The following is a 17,459-nucleotide window of genomic DNA, read 5'->3' as shown; positions in this document are numbered from 1 at the left end:
AGCCACAGGCAGCCTGAACAGTAGCAGAGAACCGGGCAGGACAAGCTAGAGACACAAATGGGCACCGCCAGGCCTGGAAACCCGACAGGCCCTCAGAAAGGGAGGCAGCGGCTGTGCCCGGGGCTGGGTCTGTCCCAGGGCACAGTAGCGGCCACACGGCCTCCCCAGGGCTCCCATCAGCACAGGACCTCTCGCGGGTAAGACCGTGAGGGGGAAACTGAAGCAGAGCGTAATGGGGCAGTGGGGACCAAAGGCGGTCCAGGAGCATGTCGGGGAGGAAGCAGTGCCGTGGGGCCTGGGAGACAAGCAGACACGTCTCGTCACCACACGAGGACATCAGAGGGGCTCCAAGAGACTCACAGATAACCTCAGGCTCCACCTCCTCTTAAAAGTTCAAGAAAACTAAATTCGCATGCAAGGAACACGGGGAAGCACCAAGGCCGATCGCACAGAAGTCAGCACGAGGAGAAAGCAGGTCAGGAGGGTGAATGACATCTGTACTGACAGCGCAAACACCAGGAACACAAGTTAAAACAACAGACCGAAACTGTAATGTTCTACCTTTAGACAACTTAGAAGACAGTAAGGGAACAGCAGCAGTCACGAGAGAGAAGCTGGAACCCACAAAGCTCGGACACAAGGTGCCAGAGTCCGGACAAATGAGAAGGGAAACTGGAGAAGCAGAGCCGCCGGGGGCCACCTGAGGACGGCGTGGGCAGGCGAGGGGCTGCGAGGGAGGCAGGAATGGTGACGGCAAAGTCCACACAAGGCCCCACGGCCGGAACCCCTGGAGAGGAAGCCGGGGGAGCCCACCAGGAGGAAGGCCCTCTGGAATCAAAACACACCTGCCACTGTGGTTGGAAGGACTCGGCCCCAGAACGCTGCCCCAGGCAGACCCAGGCTGACCAATTCCAAGTACAATTAGAGACGTTTAAAAAAAAAAAAAAAAAAAAAAAGGAATCCTTTGGGCAAAAAGAACAGAACACGACATCGGAGAGGAGCAGAACAAGACCATCACCAGGCCTGCACGGCAACACTCTACGCCGGGAACAAACACCCAGGGGGACGGTTAACGTTCTCAAGGAAAGAAAATGGGAGCCAAGGACTTCAAGGCGATCGAAGTGGACCTTTGGGGACACAGGACACAAACCGCCGTCCGTGTGTGAGAACTCGGGGATGCTGGCCCAAGAACCACCCCAAAAACCATGGCTGAGAACGAGACTCAGAAAACCCAAGAGCCGCCCAGATACTGCCAGCGCGGAAGTCGGGTCCTCGGGAACGACCGCTGAGGGCGGCAGAAAGGGGCAGAGGCAGCGCGTGGCAGTGGGACCACGCACCTTCAGCGGCGAGTGAGGAACGTGCGCGGCCACAACGGGCGCGGCCACAACGGGCGCGGCCACAACGGGCGTCATCGCGGCCCGGCCCCGCCGGGAAGACCCTGCTCCCAGCCCGGCACCCAGCCCGCCCAGCCCGCCCAGCCCAGACGCCAGAGGGCCTTTTCCTGGGAGGAGAGCTTACTCCCAAGAGTGACAGCCACCGCACCGAAGCCTCAGGCCAAACCCGGGCAGGGAAGGTGGGGCGGGCGGGGGTCCCACCTGGTCCCAGGGGCACGGACAGCAAAACGAAAAGCAAAGCACATGGGCCCGGGGGAAGCGCCTGCTGTCGGGCACACCAGCACCCCTCAGAGGACACGAAGCCCGTCTCTCGCCCCGTCCCGACAACACCCAGCACCCAGCAGCCACCACTAGACGCGCGAAGAATCGGGAGAGCGAGACCCGACGCTGGGGAGAGAAGCGGTGACCGGACGCGGACGCGGAGGCGGCCTGGACCCTGGTCTCGCAAACGCACTAAAGCAGCTTCTCTACGCGGGCCCAGGAGGAGGCCCTCCGTGCCGGCCCGGGAGCAGACAGGGAACCCCAGCAAGAGTCAGAAGCCCTGGGAGGGACCGACTGGAAACTCCAGAGGCACAAACAGGCGACTGAGCACGTCACTGGCTGGCGCCACAGCTTTCCCCGCCGCCGCCGCGGCTCCGCGTGCTCGGGGAACCCCAAGACTTAAACCAGCACCGTCCTGTGTGCGGACTGAGGGAAGAAAGATGGAAGAAAATGAACAGTGTCCGAGACCCAAGGGCAACATCGTCAGGCCTGACATACGTGTAACTGGAAACCCCCCTCGGAAAAAAAGAGACCAAAACAGAAAAAAAATTTTGAAGCAATCAAGACCACAATGTCCCAAATTTGAAGAAAAACACCAACCTGCACACCTCAGAACCCCAAGCAGGCTACGTGTCAAGAACGCAGTCCAGAGACAACCCGGACCACCCTGCAGAAATGAAGACGGCGCTCTCAGAACAGCTAGAGAAGGGAGAAGTGGCAGGCACAGGCCACAGGCGTGACCTCGGTGGGGCCGGGGAGACAACAGAGCCCCCCTGTCACAGGAGAATGATGGTCACACAGACATTACAGCTCTTTAAGAGTAAGAGGTTTGGGCGCCTGGGTGACTCACTGGTTAAGCCTCTGCCTTCAGCTCAGATCATGATCTCAGGGTCCTGGGATCGAGCCCCGCATCGGGCTCTCTGCTCGGCGGGGAGCCTGCTTCCTCCTCTCTCTCTGCCTGCCTCTCTGCCTACTTGTGATCTCTATAAAATAATCAATAAATAAAATCTTGAAAAAAAAAAAGAACAAGAGGTTTGTGGGGCACCTGGGTGGCTCAGTCATTAAGTGTCTGCCTTCAACTCAGGTCATGATCCCAGAGTTCAGGGATCGAGCCCACATCGGGCTCCCTGCTATGCAGGGAACCTGCTTCTCCCTCTCCCACTCCCTCTGCTGTGTTTCCTCTCTCGCTGTGTCTCTCTCCATCAAATAAATAAATAAAATCTTTTTTTTTTAAAAAAAAAAAAAAAGAAAAGACTTTTACAATTTTGGGAAACACACTGGGCAACCTCCCTTTTCTGTGATCTGCAACGAGACAGCAGAGCATTTGAGTGGGCGTGTCCCTGGAGGTGAGAGAGACATCGGCAGAAGACAGAGGGCCCCGGGAACAGGGGAGAAAGCACAGAACACGAAGGGCGCCTGGTCCTTGGGTGCACATATCCTTCACGTGTCCTTCCCGAAAATTAAACGACACCTATCTGGGTGCACGCCACGCATTCAACAATGTAGAAGAGAATCTTAAATGAGAAAAACACTGTCAACCCAGAATTTTATACTCAGGGAAAATATTCAAAACTGGGGGAGATGTGCTAGGCCTCACAAGTAAACAGCAGTGCAGAGAACCCCACATCCGCGTGCCGCACCTCAAGAAATGCCAGGCACCGCCCTTGGGGCGAGGGGAACGCCACTGGCGCCAGCCCGGCCCAGCAGCCTCGGCCCAACAGCAGTGACCTCGCGTCCATGGGAAAGGCCATTCGTGTTTTCTTCCCACAAGGATCGAAGCAAAAGTAACAAAACCCCGAAGTCGGGCGTGTAACCATGTGAAATATCACAGGAAACTAACAAATTTTGGACAGAAACGAGCCAGAGCCCCTGTCCAGCTCAGGGCCGTGTCCCGTATCCGTCCCGTGTCCGGGAGCAGGTGTCCCCGGAAGGCCACACTTCGGAAGAGTCTGCCCGTGCTCCCTCCACAGGTGGTCCAACATCACAGCACCCAGGCCCGGCCAGCGAACCTCCTCGCGGGCAGAGCTGCCGGCTCACGGCGCGCCCACGAGTCAGCGAGACCCGGGATGCAAGTAGCCCAAGGGGGAGCCTCACACACAGGCAGGAAGGCCGACCCTCAGGCGTGTCCGCAACCTGCAGGGCAGAGGCAGGAAGCCCTCACGAGACCCCTGCCAGCCGGCGGCCACGCCACAACATACCTCTGTCCCCGACCCCGGCCCCGGCGAGTCCACTTTCCTCTTCTTCCTGGGCCCGATGGCGGCAAGCGCCGTGAGGTTGGCGTCACGCTGCCGCATCTGCGCCAGCTCCTGCTGCTGCATCTTCGTTTTGAAAGAGAAACGGGGGCGTCACCTCATGACCTGACTTGTGCTTACCATGACAGTGACAGACATCCAACGATCTTTGTCTAAATTACAATTTCTTTACTGTTTTGACTGTGACGGTAAGCTGATCCTGCAACCCGGGAAACCATAAAGCGAGAAGAGACGCCCGTCTTGAGAAGCTCAGAAAGTAACACACTGTGTGGGACAGACCGAAGGCTTGCGACAAGGGACCCGTTAGCGTCCAGTAGGACGCCGCGTCCACACCCTGCGAACGCCTCAGGGCTTCGTCACAGAAACGCCACCACTTTCCTCCCCGTCCTTCGGGTGGACATTTAGCTTACATAAGAATCCATTCCCAGGCACGGAGCAAAGACTCTGACCACAAGCGCTTACCTCTTTTGCCTTCTGTTTCAACCTTAATTGTTCTGGATCTTCTTGTCTGGATCGAGACTATTTTTAAAGTAAAAAAAAAAGTTTAAAGTTATGACCTAAATGTCTATTATCTAATAGGCCTTCTATCTTATTCACAATATAATGTCCAGATCATACGACACAACATACACTACTTTTTTAAATGCTTATTTACAGTCAGAAGATGAAAATTCAGCCTGCACGTTACAGGAAAAAGCAACCATTATTGTGAAGTCTCTCCCACTGGAGAAGAGCTCAGGGGCGGTCACCGCCACGCCCGCCGGGCACAGGAATCTGACAGGTGGGGGCCAGCATGGCCACCACGGCTACCACGGCCTGCACTTCAGGTCCACATCACACCCGTGGCCCCTCCTAAACCACATACATCACATCTTCTGCAGGACCGGTCCCCCAGCACCGCACTGGCCTCCCAGAGCCCCAAGCGTGTGCGCGGGGGCCCGGGGCCCGGGGCCCGGGGCAGGGAGCCGCTCCGTGAGGTGCGGGAACTTGCCTTGGCCGCCCGCATGAGGATCTCTCTCTCCTGCTCATCTTTCCTCTGCTTTTCAATTTGGTCGAGCTGCTCAAAGAACTTGAGCTGAGCCCGGACATCACTTGCCTGCTCGTATCTGTCGTCATCCTACAAAAAGGCAAAAACACAGTCACAAATCTGAAGAGCGGCCTGGACAGGCTGCACACTGCCCCACCTCCCCAAGCAGGTCCCACAGAGCCTCCGTGCACCCGAACCCTGGTCCCCAGACGGGCTACCATCTGACTAGCGAGTCTCAGGTGAGCTGTGCAGGGCTCAGAGGTGCCCCCACGGTACACGCTCCGGTATCACTTGATTTGTTATTTTAACTGCCCTGCCCACCGCACCAGCCTCACTGGGTTGGGCCCTTCCAATTAGTACTAGCGCGTGAAGGACGGACAAGGAAGGCAGACCCTGCCCCACAGGCAACCCCTTACAGGCGGGGGACCCTCCACAAAACCAAACGGGGCAGTGGTCCGAGGCACGGGAGCGGGTGTGAGCCCAAGCCCCTAGGGCGTGCCCCCTGGCTGGCCGGCAGCCGCAGGAGCATAGGCCAGAACCGGCAGAGGCCCCACGGCCTCCGAAGCTGGGCTCACCCCCTCCACCCCAGCCCCAACCCAGGCTAGACCCCTGCCGGGTGCCCTCATGCAGGCTGGGCTTCCTCCGCTGGCCGGGCACACAGCGCCACAGATCACTCTGGGCCGAGAGTGGCGGCATCTTTCCCGACACGGAGCTCCTGAGACACTCTTGCTGCCCCCAGCGCCTGGTGCAGGAAAGCGTAGGAGGACGGCACGTTACCTTGTAAGAGAAGTTCTTCTGCTGAGCCGTTTCTGATATCTTTTCTACAAGGTTCTGTAGCCTCTGCTGCGTGGCGTGGGACACGTAACTCACTACATCTGGGTGCAGCTCCGTGATGCCGTGTTTTCTCCCTGGGGGTGAGCGACACTTTACAGACGCCCACGACTCACCGCTCGCAGCAACGTGAGGGCAGCCCAGGCGCCCTCCTCGGAGTGGGAGGGGCTGGTCTACACCGCTGCCACTACCTGCGAACCACCGGCACCAACCGTGCAGGACACAGGCAAAATGCAGGACAAGGCACTGGGTGTGCTCGCTGGGGCCCACACGCCCCGCTGGGAAGCCACCTGCCGAGGGCAGCCCCGCATGAAGGAGTACGGCCTCACGGGCAGACCAGGGGCCCGCGACGGCGGCAGCACGCCACATACCTATCTCTAAGATTCTTCTTTGTAAAGGCGCTGGTAAGAGGAAGGTCTCGTCCTTACAGGACCGTGTCAGCGTGCCCACTAATTCAGAGTTCGTGGCTAGTATCCGTGCGCTTTCTTCGGACAGGTTCACTCCCGCCATCGAGGCCACGTCATTGATGTCATCGTCATCCCTTCGGAGAAGAGAACGCTGACTGAGCGCAGGCTGCACCAGGAGGTGCCCTCGGGGGGCCTGCACTAGGGGGACCCATGGAGAAAGCACAGCGATGCCCCTCCAGGCCTGCGTCCCGCCAGCTCCCGCCAGCACTGTGGCGTCACCTCAACAAGGAAGCCTAGCGCTCTTCTCTCAAGGTGACACGGTTCTCCTACAGGAAGACTCGCAGGGGTTAAGCTCGCCCAGGAGTCCTGGCGTGAGTACATGCACGGAGGGCTCCCCCAAGCAGGGCTACGTTGAGGGAGCAAACCCCAGGAACGCTGCCCTCCTAACTTCCAGGGGTTTGTCCCAAGTGAAACCTTTCTTTAAAAAGTCAAAAAACATCAACTTATTCTTGAAACAGTCGCAGTTACGGAAAAGCGGGCGTTTGGGGGGGGAAGGGCTCTTTTCTTCCTGAAACACCTGCAGGGAAGCTGCCAACCTTCCTTCCCCCACCCCACCCCAGAACACCTCCTGGGGGCTCCCTGCGCCCACGGGCATCATCCCCGGCTGGGCGTTATCCCCAACGCAGCCGGGTGACCTCTGCAAGCAGGCCACCAGCCACGCTCACAGCCACCCCTCCGCGGGGTTCTTCAGCTTCTTTAGCCTGGAATGTTCTCCAGCCTTTCCTTGGCTCTCGTGCCCGCGACACCCGCACGGCCACAGGCCAGGCATCTTTCGGCTTGTCTGTGTCCCCGCTGGACAGCCGCCTCCCTTGTGACAAGAATGTCCCGCGAGCCCCGTGGAGGACTGGGTTTCCTTGGTCCCTTCCTGCCGTGCTTTGAGCTCCAGCCCTCGAGGGTCCCTGCCGGCTCCCCCTGTCCTCCTAAGCTTCCCGTTTATTCATTCCCATGGGCTCGTGCTTTCCTGTCTCAGCCGGTAACTGAGTCTGTTACTACAGACATGGGTAGTGGGAAGGAGGCCCTTCCAGTGACTTCTGTCAGTGCCGGCACTGCTTTCTGACCTAACGAGACGCACCAGCTCACCCTGCAGAGAGCCCAGGACCAGCCTTCCTCGGGCGTCTGGGTGGCGAAAGCGCAGCAGCTCTCAGAAGTGGGGGCTGACCGCCAGGTGTGCCCGCTCCGCTCCAGGGCACAGGGCGGCGAGCCTCTTCTCCTTCCCATGTGCGTCCAGACACTGAACCCCAAGCTCACCCTGGACCGTGGGGACCGTCCTAACTCCCTTCCCGCTGCAGGAAGACACCCGGGTTCCCAGCGGCCCTTGCTCTCTTACTTCTCTGACCTGCAGGTGTGCCCCTCCCTCAGGGATGACCTCCCCGCCCCACCGGGCACTGGCCCTCCACACCCCACTGACGCCAACCCTGCTCCACTGACCAACAGCTTCCGGGATGCCATCTGGGAGGGGGCAGCCCCAGGAAAACCCAAGACACACGGCCTCCCCAGCGGCTTTACCATCACCCACGCTAACCCTACAGCCTTTGTACTCTGCGTCCCTAAGCTGCAGCCCCTAGCCCCGCTGCTCATCCAGCGCCCTTGGGACAGCATTTCCAGAAGTTTCCAAGTTAAAAGAAGGGCAAGGGAGGCGTTCTGCGCTATAGCATGACGCACTCAGAATGCTGAGATGTGACCTCACAGCGACAGCTCTTCTGTGAACTCAGACACCGAAGGGCGCTGCTCTGCTTCCCGTTGCGCATCTGCAGCAAACCTCCCTGCGCCGACTTTGCAGGAAAACGTGCACACGCAGGTCAAAATGAAGCGTGCAAAGAGCACGGTATCGAGGTTAGAGAGGCCCTTGCTGTGGGCAAGGCCGGCCCCGGGCACAGACCTCCGCCCGCTGCACGGCCTGGGGTCGCTGTGCTCAGGGCGAGCAGGCCCACTCCTTACCGAAACGAGCTGCCCCCGGGCTCCTTGAGTTTGTTTTTCTGCGCAGCAGCTGCTTGAGCCGAGACGGCAGAGAGAGCTTTGGTTCCAGGTAGCACGGCGGGCTTCACCACGGGGACTGCAACGGAAGACGCCGACGGTTACCCACCGGCACGCCATGGGCGCTGCACACGCCTCTGTGGGCTCTGAGCCCGGTGGGGGCAGCCCCGCTCACCCGTCGCCACCCAGCGGCTCTCAGCCCCGGACGCCCCACCCAAAACCGTGGGCAACGGCAGAGCCTCGGGTGCCTCCTCTCCTAAAGCCCGCGGGGCTCTGCCAAGGGCAGGCAAGGCCTGGGGCAGAACCAGCGGGTCTAGCGGCGTCTGACCCTGGAGCCCCTGCCCACCGAGTCCGAGGCAGCCCCCCCCCCCCCGGCCCACAGGGGCCCTCACCCGGCTGCAGCTGGTTCAGCTGGATCTGCGGGGGCGCGGTGAGCACGATGCGGCTGTGCGGCTGCCGGAGAGCCACCATCGGCGTCTGCGTCAGCGTCACCTGTGGCGGCCGGATCAGCGCTCCGGGCTTGGGCGGCTGCTGGATCACCTGGGCAGAGCCGCGGGCCCATCAGCGCGTCCCCTCCCCCACGCAGAGCCGCCAACACACACCCCAGCCCCAGGCCGGACGCCTGCCGGGACCGGGACACCCCCCGCCCCACCGTCAGGGGCTGCACTGGAGTTGAGCTCCCGGGGCAGAGCCGCCCGTGGGGCCTGCAGTCCTGCGGTCAGTGCAGCGAGGAGGCGGGCTGACTCCGGTGTGGAACACACGCCTCCCCCCACTCCCAGCAGAGGGGATACAGTTGCTGGGGGCTGCAGGGTGCGTCTTCCCTCCTCCACGGACTCTAAGAGGCGCCCCGCCTTCTACACCGGGGGAGGTCGGCTTTCCCGAGTCCTGCCCCGAGGGCCCCACTTGACGAAGAACTTCGACCGCCTCCCCATCAGCACCTGTCGGCACCCACGCAAGGCTCGCTCAGGGAGACACACCCAGCGCGGAGTCCAGCCCCGGCCACGTCCCAGATCACAAGCCCGCGCGGCACAGCCCAGCCGGCAGCCATCGGTGGGGGCTCACTCCCGCCCGGGCCTCCGCTCGGGGAGCCAGCGTCTAAGGCCCCGGGGCCGGGGTAGCTCCGCGCCCCCACACAGCAGCGCTCCGAGCTTCACAGAGAAGCGCCCATCTCTAAATGCCCCGAAGGCGTCCAGCTGCATATGCCCCGGACTATGGGACACTCACCGAGGGGACGGCAGTGCCCTGCGACCAAACTGTCTCCGCGACAACCCTATGAACACCCACACCAGCGGGAGAGTTATCGCCCCGAGGTGCTGCACGTCAGGTCAGGTCATAAACTCAGGGGAGAGGCTGAGATTTACGCCTCAACAGGCTTTGAGGCAGGGAATGGGCCAGGTTCGGGCCGGACGGCACTGCAGTCCCCCACACAGCCATAGCGCGCCCGGCAGGACCAAGGAAGTGGAACGCAGAAGCGACCCTGCTGATCGAGACGGCCCCTGGCCCTAAACCACCAGCACCAGTCAGCCCGTTCACAACCACGCACCGAAGCCCAAAGCTTTCAAGGGAAGACGACGACCAACCCGGTCCTCTCCGAGACCGCGCCTGCGCACAGATGAGCCCCGGTGGTCAGGGCAGCCCTACGCTTACAAATCTCTGCCCCTCCGCCTGAAAGGGACGAAAGAGAGCCCTGACTTCTCACACACACAGTCGCGTGCCCACCCACCCCGACCCTGCAACGAAGCTCCCAGCCCTGCAGGCGAGATGCTCTCATCCACCAGCTCCAAGCCTCCGTGACCACCGTCAGCGCGAAGACAGAGGCTTTCGCCCGAGCAGGGGGCAGGGAGCCCAGCGGACGCTGCTCGTCTACTCTGTTAAGCGGCCGCTACAATAAACACATTTTACAACCCACTATCAAGTGACAAGGGGGCCTGTGCCGTGGAAATTTTTTAACTTCAGGGAACAAAATCCCCTTGAAAGTTTAAAAACAGAAACAGCGACCTTCCTCATCTCCTTAGGGAGCCCAGCCACCGAGCACAGTTCCGCGCTCTTCCCAGCAAAGACCTCCCTCCTCCAGCTGCGGAGCCCGGAGCCCTGGACCCGCGCCGTGAAGCACTGACCGGCAACCTGCAGCTCTAGGTCACCGGGGCCCGAACCGCAGCTGCACAGCTGGCTTCGAGGCCACGAGACAAGACAAGCGATCCCCCACCCTCTGCCTGACCACTGCCACCAGGCACACGCAGTTTCCTGACCGGGGGCCACTGCTTCTAATCAGAGGTGACATCCCGCTGAAGAGTCCCTACGAACACAGCACGTCCGTTTAAAGCACAAAGATCCCCAGTGACAGGGGGGACAGGCCCATGGGTTCGGAGCCCACAGGTCTCCTTCGTCTTCCTGAAAACGAGCCCAGACTCGCAGGACCTCGGCCCCCGGCTCGTGCTCGAACGGTTTGGGCAGCACCCACGCCTCCCCCGCCGGAGCTCTCCTGCCTCCCGTGAGGAGGCCTCCCTGAGCCGTGGCCAAAGGCTTTAAGAGGTGGGCAGCGGGGGGACGGGCAAGGCTCTCGCCTTCATACCAGCGGCGTGGGCTGCCCCGGCTTGCCAGCGCCAACCTGTGTGGGCTGCGTGAGGCTGATGACCGGGGGCTGGAGGGCGCTGGTCACGGTGGCGGGCGTCTTCCCGGCCGTGCGCTGGACCGAGCTGCTCAGCACCACGGCCGTGAGCGCGGTGGTGGCCTGCGAGGCGGGCGGCGGCTGCTGCTGGCTCTGCTGGATGAAGGCTGCGGAGTCGGGGGTCAGCTGTCTCAAGGCAGGCAAGCTCCTCTGGGCAGAAAGACAGATGCAGGGTCGGCGGGGCCCGGGCACCGGCGCTCCTCCTCACAGACCCAGAAACCTGCTGCTCGGAGACGGCGCTGCCACTCCACCGCGGGGGCGTCAGAGCCCTGATGCCCCAAGCCCCTGCTCCCCACTGGTGACCCCCCCCTCGCCCCGGCCCTCACCTCCCCACCACCTCTGCAGGCGCGGGGTCAGGGGTCTCCCGTCGCACAGCAGAGCCTCCTGATGAGAACCTTCACGAGCATCACAGGGCACTTGGCGCCCTCAAGCCCAGTGGGGACAGCACATTCCCCTCCCACTCCAACAGGCCCGCGGCCCCCCACCCGTGTGCAGGGCTGCACAGTTACCTTCAGGAAAGGCACAAGGTAAGGTTGAGGTGAAGAATTAAGTTCGCGGTATAACCTACTAGTGAAATCTTCTGCTTCGATCTTTCCATCCTTAAAAACAAAACCACAACAACATTCTCCCGTGAACAGAAGTGAACACACACATCCCGTAATTCAGCGTGTGCTGGTGTCCTGAGTGGCAATCCGTGTCCTTTCTGCCAGGTCTTGGGTGGGAACAGAGGGGACAGCACAGGAGAAGTCAGGGACACCGTCACGAGAAGAGACAATGACCTACACCAAAGACCCACACCATGCCTCCGGGAGGAAGCCCAGGGCACGGCGGGAGGCATGACTCTGTTCTAGAAACCAAAGCAAGTGTGCTCTGAGGGTCGGGAGGGAAAGAGAGGGGAGCAGGGCTGGGACATCATAAGCCATCCTTGAGGCAAGGCCAGCACCTGGGCCCCACAGGAGAACATGAGCTTCTGCCTGACCTGTGCCCTCTTGTCTGGCATCCGTGTCGCAAGCTCCGAGCTAACGAATGCTAATGTCAGAGAGAGAGCTACCAGCACTATCCAGAGCACCACAAGGGCCTGTGACAAGGGCGGAACAGGGGTCCTGGCCCTGACAAGAGCACAGAGGGGAGATGGGGTGCCGTGCCGGACCATCTGGGAAGCAAGGGATGGCGAGAGCCAGCAGCTCCTTGAGCGGTGGTTGGGGAAGTGTGGACTACAGAGAAGGGACTGTGGAGATGAAAGAGAGAGACATTTATTTCATTAAAAATTTTCATTAGAGGGCACCTGGGTGGCTCAGGGGGTTAAAGCCTCTGCCTGCAGCTCTGGTCATGATCCCAGGGTCCTGGGATCGAGCCCCACATCAGGCTCTCTGCTCAGCAGGGAACCCGCTTCCTCCTCTCTCTCTACCTGCCTCTCTGCCTACTTGTGGTCTCTCTTTCTGTCAAATAAAAAAATAAAATATTAAAAAAAAATTTCATTAGAAGGTGGAATTGTTAAAACAAACAAAGAGCCAGGAATTCTTGTTTCTCTTGGGAAGTAAGATCATTTTTCAATCTCTAAGTTCCCTGAAAATATTTAAGTCCACGGTCTGAAAGAATCACATTCCTGCGGGAACGCAACCGCTTTCCTTCCGGACAACACCTCGCACGGGCCACGAGTAGGGCACAGGGCCACCCCTCAGAGGAGCCAGAGGCATCTCTGAGAATGACTGTCCCTCAGCTCGTCACCCCAGGGGCGAGGGTCTCCCCTTTGCCACCCACTCTCGGGTGGCTGCCCCGGGAAGGAAGGCCCGGCGAGCCCAGAACCGGAGCCGAGACCCCAGCAGCACAGACCGGAAGCGTCCACGGCCCAGACCACCAGGTTTCGTCAACAAAGGAGCTACAAGGAGACAGAAAGCCAGGAGGGACCATCGGGCCAAAGGAGACAGCGCTGGGCGCGGCGCCCACGGCTGATGGAGCCGTGGCTGGAGCGGCCGCAGGCAGCAGGGGAGGCAGCCAGGACCGGGCGTGGCAGCCAGGCTCCCGAGGGCCCCGGGGGGTCCCTACGCTGCTGCGCCGATCACCTGTGGCAGGGGTCTTTAACAAGGGCCCTTCCGTGCCGCGTCGTGTGTGGGCCTGGGGAGGAGAGGCGGCAGGCAGGGGGCGCAGCCGCTGCAAGACTGGGTGTGACTCAGTCACTGGGGAAGCCTGGAGACGACACGGGGCCTCACAGACTCTGCTTCCCACCTGTGGCGGGTTTGCAAATCTCCATTTTAGATGCTAGAGCAGAGACGTGAGAGAAAGCCTGTAAAACACCCTCTGTCAGGTGCATTTAACAATGCTCCTGAGGCCGACCAGACACCTTCCAGTGGCCATCAGTGGGGCCTGCTCTCTGCGAGTGGACGCCCCGGGCAGCAGGCCAGGCTGGCAATCGCGGAGGCTGCATAGGATCGGGGTGCGGGGCACAGGCCCCCACGACGGCCTGCCTGTGAGGTCCCCAGACAGCCAGCCCAGGCTGAGCGCCCGGCAGGGCCACGCACACCTGCGGCGGGACGTCCCCTGCTCGGCTCCCGCCCCGCCCCGTGTGTCCCCCAGACGCGCTCAGGCGGGGGCTCGGGGCCGCGCTCTTACCAACAGGCTCTGCACGAGCTCCTTCACGTTAGCGGCGGTCTCCGTGGACTGTTTGCCAGACGAAGCCAGCTTTATTAGCGTAGACAGGAAATTTTTACATTTCTTCACGTTTTCCATGGTTTCCTGGATCCAAGTTAAAAAGACCCGAGTGAAGGAGCGGTGAGGTGGGTCTCTGGCGCGGCCCCCGGCAAAGGGAAACGCGCATCCGCGCCTACGAGGCATGTACTTCTTCCCCAGAAAGTGCAGGACCCTCGCGAGGCTGCCGGTGGGGTCGGCTCGCCAGCCGAGGGCACGGTGAAGTCCGCGCCCCGCTCGGTCGGCAGCTCGACCCTCGGGATGGTTAGTGGGAGAACCTCCGCGGCCGGGACCGAGACGGACCCGCAACAAGTTCCGCACCACGCCACGGCGCGGTACAGAGAAGCTCGTCTCTAAGCACACGCTACAGGGAATTAAATTGAACTCAGCCACTGAAGACAACGGAAAGTGCTGGGCAGCAAAGTGAGAGAGGGGACCCCAATAAAGTCCAACCGCAGGGGCCAGAGAACGCGCAAGACACTGTGACTAATGGGAACGCGGCTCTGCTCCACAGACGGCGGCCTCCGTACAGTCCATGGGCCCCGTCCTCAAAGGCCACTGTTAGGGTTCCTCTCACGGTGGGCTTCTGCAGAGCCTGAAAGCCTAGCAAGGGGACAGGGCCTGCCCGCTGCCCCTCTGAGGCCGCTGCCCTCACACCCCACCTTGAAGAGGCCAAGGTCCCCAGGCCCAGGAGGAAGGGAGGCTGCGGGCAGGCGGACGAGGGCAGCAGGAGCCTCGAGGCGCCTCTCTCCCACCCCCGAAGGGGACACTCACCGTGGCAGCTGTGGAGGTGGTAGTGGCCCCTGGGACCGTTCGCTGAGGTGTCCCCGTCTGCTGAACAGCCGTCGCCGTCCCGAGGGAAGTCGTCTGGGCCGCGCCACCCAGAACCAGCTGAGGCTACGAGAGTCCAAGATGCGAGGTGAGCACAGGCGCTGCGGACACGGGCCTCACGTGCCCAGAAGGAAACCAGACCCCACAGCCGGCAGAGCCCCAGACAGGAGCCCCCGGGGCCCCAGACCCGCACGCTGAGGAAAGGGAGACGGCGCGCCTGGCCGGGGAAGCGAGCCAGGAAGCCCAGCATGGCCCAGGAGGGCCCAGCCTGGTGTACAAGCGACCCTTGTAAATCAGCTTTTCCCCCAGAAACGAAAAGCCAAACAGAAACTACAGCTGAAAATGTGTCACCTGACTCGTGCAGAGGCCAGACATAGGGAAGGCTGGGGACACGAGGTGGTCACCAGCGTCCCCTCGGGGCAGGTGGCGGGGGGCAGGCCGTGCCTCCGCCACCTGACCGGCCACTGTGCTCTGCATCCGCGGGTCTCGTCGAGAAACATCAGGGAAAGGGGCTTTCAGAGTGGATGTGTGCCGGAGGGGAGCGGGTGTGAGCAGGGGCGGCACGTGACTGAACACACTCAGGGAGGCCAAGGCCGGCTGGACACTGACATCGCCGGCGACACAAACTGCAACCCTGAGGAGCCCGAGGTTTCCTTCCACGTGAGACTCGGCGCGTATTCACTGGTTTGTCCCACTAGACTCGTCTGACCCATAAACGTAGCCTTGCACGTCCCTCCAACTTTGCCAGCACCACCTTCTCGCGGCTTCTGCTCGGGGACTCAGCGTCGCCGAGCACAGCTGTGTGCAGCCTGTCCGCTCGGCCACAGTGCCCGCCGGCTCGGCCAGCCCCAGCACAGTCCGCCCAGCCCCAAGGGATCCCGGCTGCGAACTCTGGTCTCCAGTGACGAGTGTGAGCAGGAGGACATGGCAAGCTCACTCCTCACTCACACACACACAGCACCGCTGCAGCCAGAACCGCCGCACGCTACAGAGGAAGAAAGCATGGCAGGCCACACCAAGCAGCTGGCTCCGGGCAGCCAGGGGGACAGGGGTTGCTTCTTGATGCCCACGAAGAGCCCAGGCACCTCCATCCTGTCGGGGTTTCCCTCTACCTCAAGATAAACCCCTCACTCTCTCTTCCAACGGCCCGACACATGCGCGTTCCCCTGTAGCGTGCAGAGATGGGGCCTGCCTACTTCGATCAGTCACTTTCCACTGACTGTGATGCCAAACACACCGCGAGCTTCAGGACCTTGTCAGAAAAGTGGCCTCACACTGTAACTGCAGCTCAGACGTGCCCACCAGACAGAGCCCGGCATGCGGACAGCGAACCAAGGAAGCGTCCGGAGCGCTCCAGCCACACGCAAGGCCGCCACGTAGCTCCGGGGGCTCCTCCCGCTGCCTCGGAGAGCAACGTCACCCACGCGGACACCGAACAGCACAAGACGAGAAGCCGCCGTTGGGACGGGAGCCCCAGACCACAGCCACCTCCCGGACACCCCGCTCCCCGGGGCCCCCATCCCGCACCGCTCTCAGGAAGCGGGAACAGAGCCTACCCCGAGCGCCGCGCTGGGGACGCACAGCAACGAGCGATGGCCGTGCAGTCCCGGCGCCCGGCAGACACCCGGCCCCGAGTGGTAAAGCTGTAAACCCCGCATGCGCGGCGGACACGCACGAACACCTTCAGAGCAGAACCGCTCAGAACCACGCAGCTTCGAGCGGCTCCGACCTCGCCACCCCGAGCAGCTGCTATGATGAGCGGCCAGCCTCGCCGGTGCTCGGTCGCCCTTCTCGGCGTTCCAGATCAGAGGCTGAGCCGTTGGCATTAGCCAAACCACCCGCCAAGAGGGCTCGGGGCCTCCTCTGGAGCACCCACCCTCCCGCAGCTGAAGACACCATTTTAAGAACAAACACGCACACCAACCCCAGCAGGCCGACACGGAGCGTCTCTGGAACCGGGCTTCGTCCCTGGCAGAGGGCATGGCTTGGGGAGGGCGGGGGGCAGGGCAGCCAGGTGGCCAGCACGCAGGCCACGGCCAGTTCTGGAAGCCCGACCCCTCACATGACACACCCGAGCAAGAGAACCCTGTTCCCCAACGGGACCCCATCCTTGCCCCCGCACAGACAGGGCGACGGGAGCCGGGCCCGCACCGTCCGCACCACGGGTTCCTCGGCCTCACAGGGGCCTCAACCAGGCGTCAACAAGCGACGCGTCTCACCACACCTCCGGCGGAGCGGGAAGCTTCTCAACTCGCCGCCACTAGGAAAGTCCACGTGGCTCCAAAGAAAAGGAACCCTGACCTGTCCTTTGCCAGCACCGGGAGAAAACGCGCCGTCTTCAGCACGCAGGCCTCCCGGAGCTCCGCGCAGCGCCCGGCCCGTGCCCCGCGAGGCCCCGCCCGCACCCACCCCGCGCCCGCGGCCCCTCACCTGCACTCCGGGCGAGCGCTGCAGCGCCGTGGTGGGCGGAACCGTCGTCTGCGCCTGAGACACTGGCTTGATTATGGTCGTCGGGGTCACCTGCCGCGCAATAATGGAGGTCCCGGGTGCCTGAGAAACAAGCGAGCGTCGTGGGACAGGAGCAACGAGGGCGGCGACTTCTGCGGCCTGCGCGGCGGCTCCCCACCCCGGCACAGACCCGCACAGCGCGGCGCATCAGGCCTCAAGCTACGGTCGCCGCAGGGTCACCCCCCCTCGCAGCGCTTCTCAGCAGAGGAAGAGCGTGTGACCGAGCACGTGCGCGCTGTGACGCGTGTGCGGTGACAGAGCTAGCGCTGGGCCCTCAGCCAAGTCTACCAGCCACGGGCTGTCAAGAGAGCGAGGATCCGGAACCGTCCCTGGGCGCACCTCCTGCACGCCTGTTCGCAAGCACGAAGGAACCAAGAAGCACGTGTCCCCTGTGTGTGGGGGGAGGGGCCACCGCGCCGCAGACGAGGGAGTAAAGGAGTGACCGGGTGGCCCGCTGACACCTCAAGCCAAGGGGAAGACGGCCCGAGGCCCGAGCGGGTGGCACCAGCGGTCGGACGAGCACGTGCACCTGGCTTCCCACGGCCCCACGGGCCTGGGGCG

General features: G+C 62.1%; 1 protein-coding gene across 1 annotated transcript in view; it reads right to left on the bottom strand.

Moving 5' to 3' along the window:
* TAF4 (TATA-box binding protein associated factor 4) overlaps positions 1–17,459 on the bottom strand; it is a 64,644-nt gene that overhangs the window by 9,801 nt on the left and 37,384 nt on the right. Inside the window, exons 4-15 of the mRNA XM_044262573.1 lie at positions 16,821–16,940; positions 14,334–14,456; positions 13,485–13,607; positions 11,384–11,473; positions 10,779–11,024; positions 8,599–8,746; positions 8,171–8,285; positions 6,137–6,306; positions 5,712–5,842; positions 4,899–5,024; positions 4,370–4,426; positions 3,854–3,973 (exon numbers count right to left, since the gene is read on the bottom strand). Coding sequence (XP_044118508.1) covers positions 3,854–3,973; positions 4,370–4,426; positions 4,899–5,024; positions 5,712–5,842; positions 6,137–6,306; positions 8,171–8,285; positions 8,599–8,746; positions 10,779–11,024; positions 11,384–11,473; positions 13,485–13,607; positions 14,334–14,456; positions 16,821–16,940 — 1,569 coding nt within the window. The remainder of the gene's footprint in view (positions 1–3,853; positions 3,974–4,369; positions 4,427–4,898; positions 5,025–5,711; positions 5,843–6,136; positions 6,307–8,170; positions 8,286–8,598; positions 8,747–10,778; positions 11,025–11,383; positions 11,474–13,484; positions 13,608–14,333; positions 14,457–16,820; positions 16,941–17,459) is intronic.

Source organism: Neovison vison, chromosome 8, assembly GCF_020171115.1.
Source record: "Neovison vison isolate M4711 chromosome 8, ASM_NN_V1, whole genome shotgun sequence".
In the NCBI taxonomy this organism is placed as follows: domain Eukaryota; kingdom Metazoa; phylum Chordata; class Mammalia; order Carnivora; family Mustelidae; genus Neogale; species Neogale vison.
The sequence above is the reverse complement of the archived record's forward strand: the minus strand, read 5'-3'. Positions and strand labels throughout refer to the sequence as shown.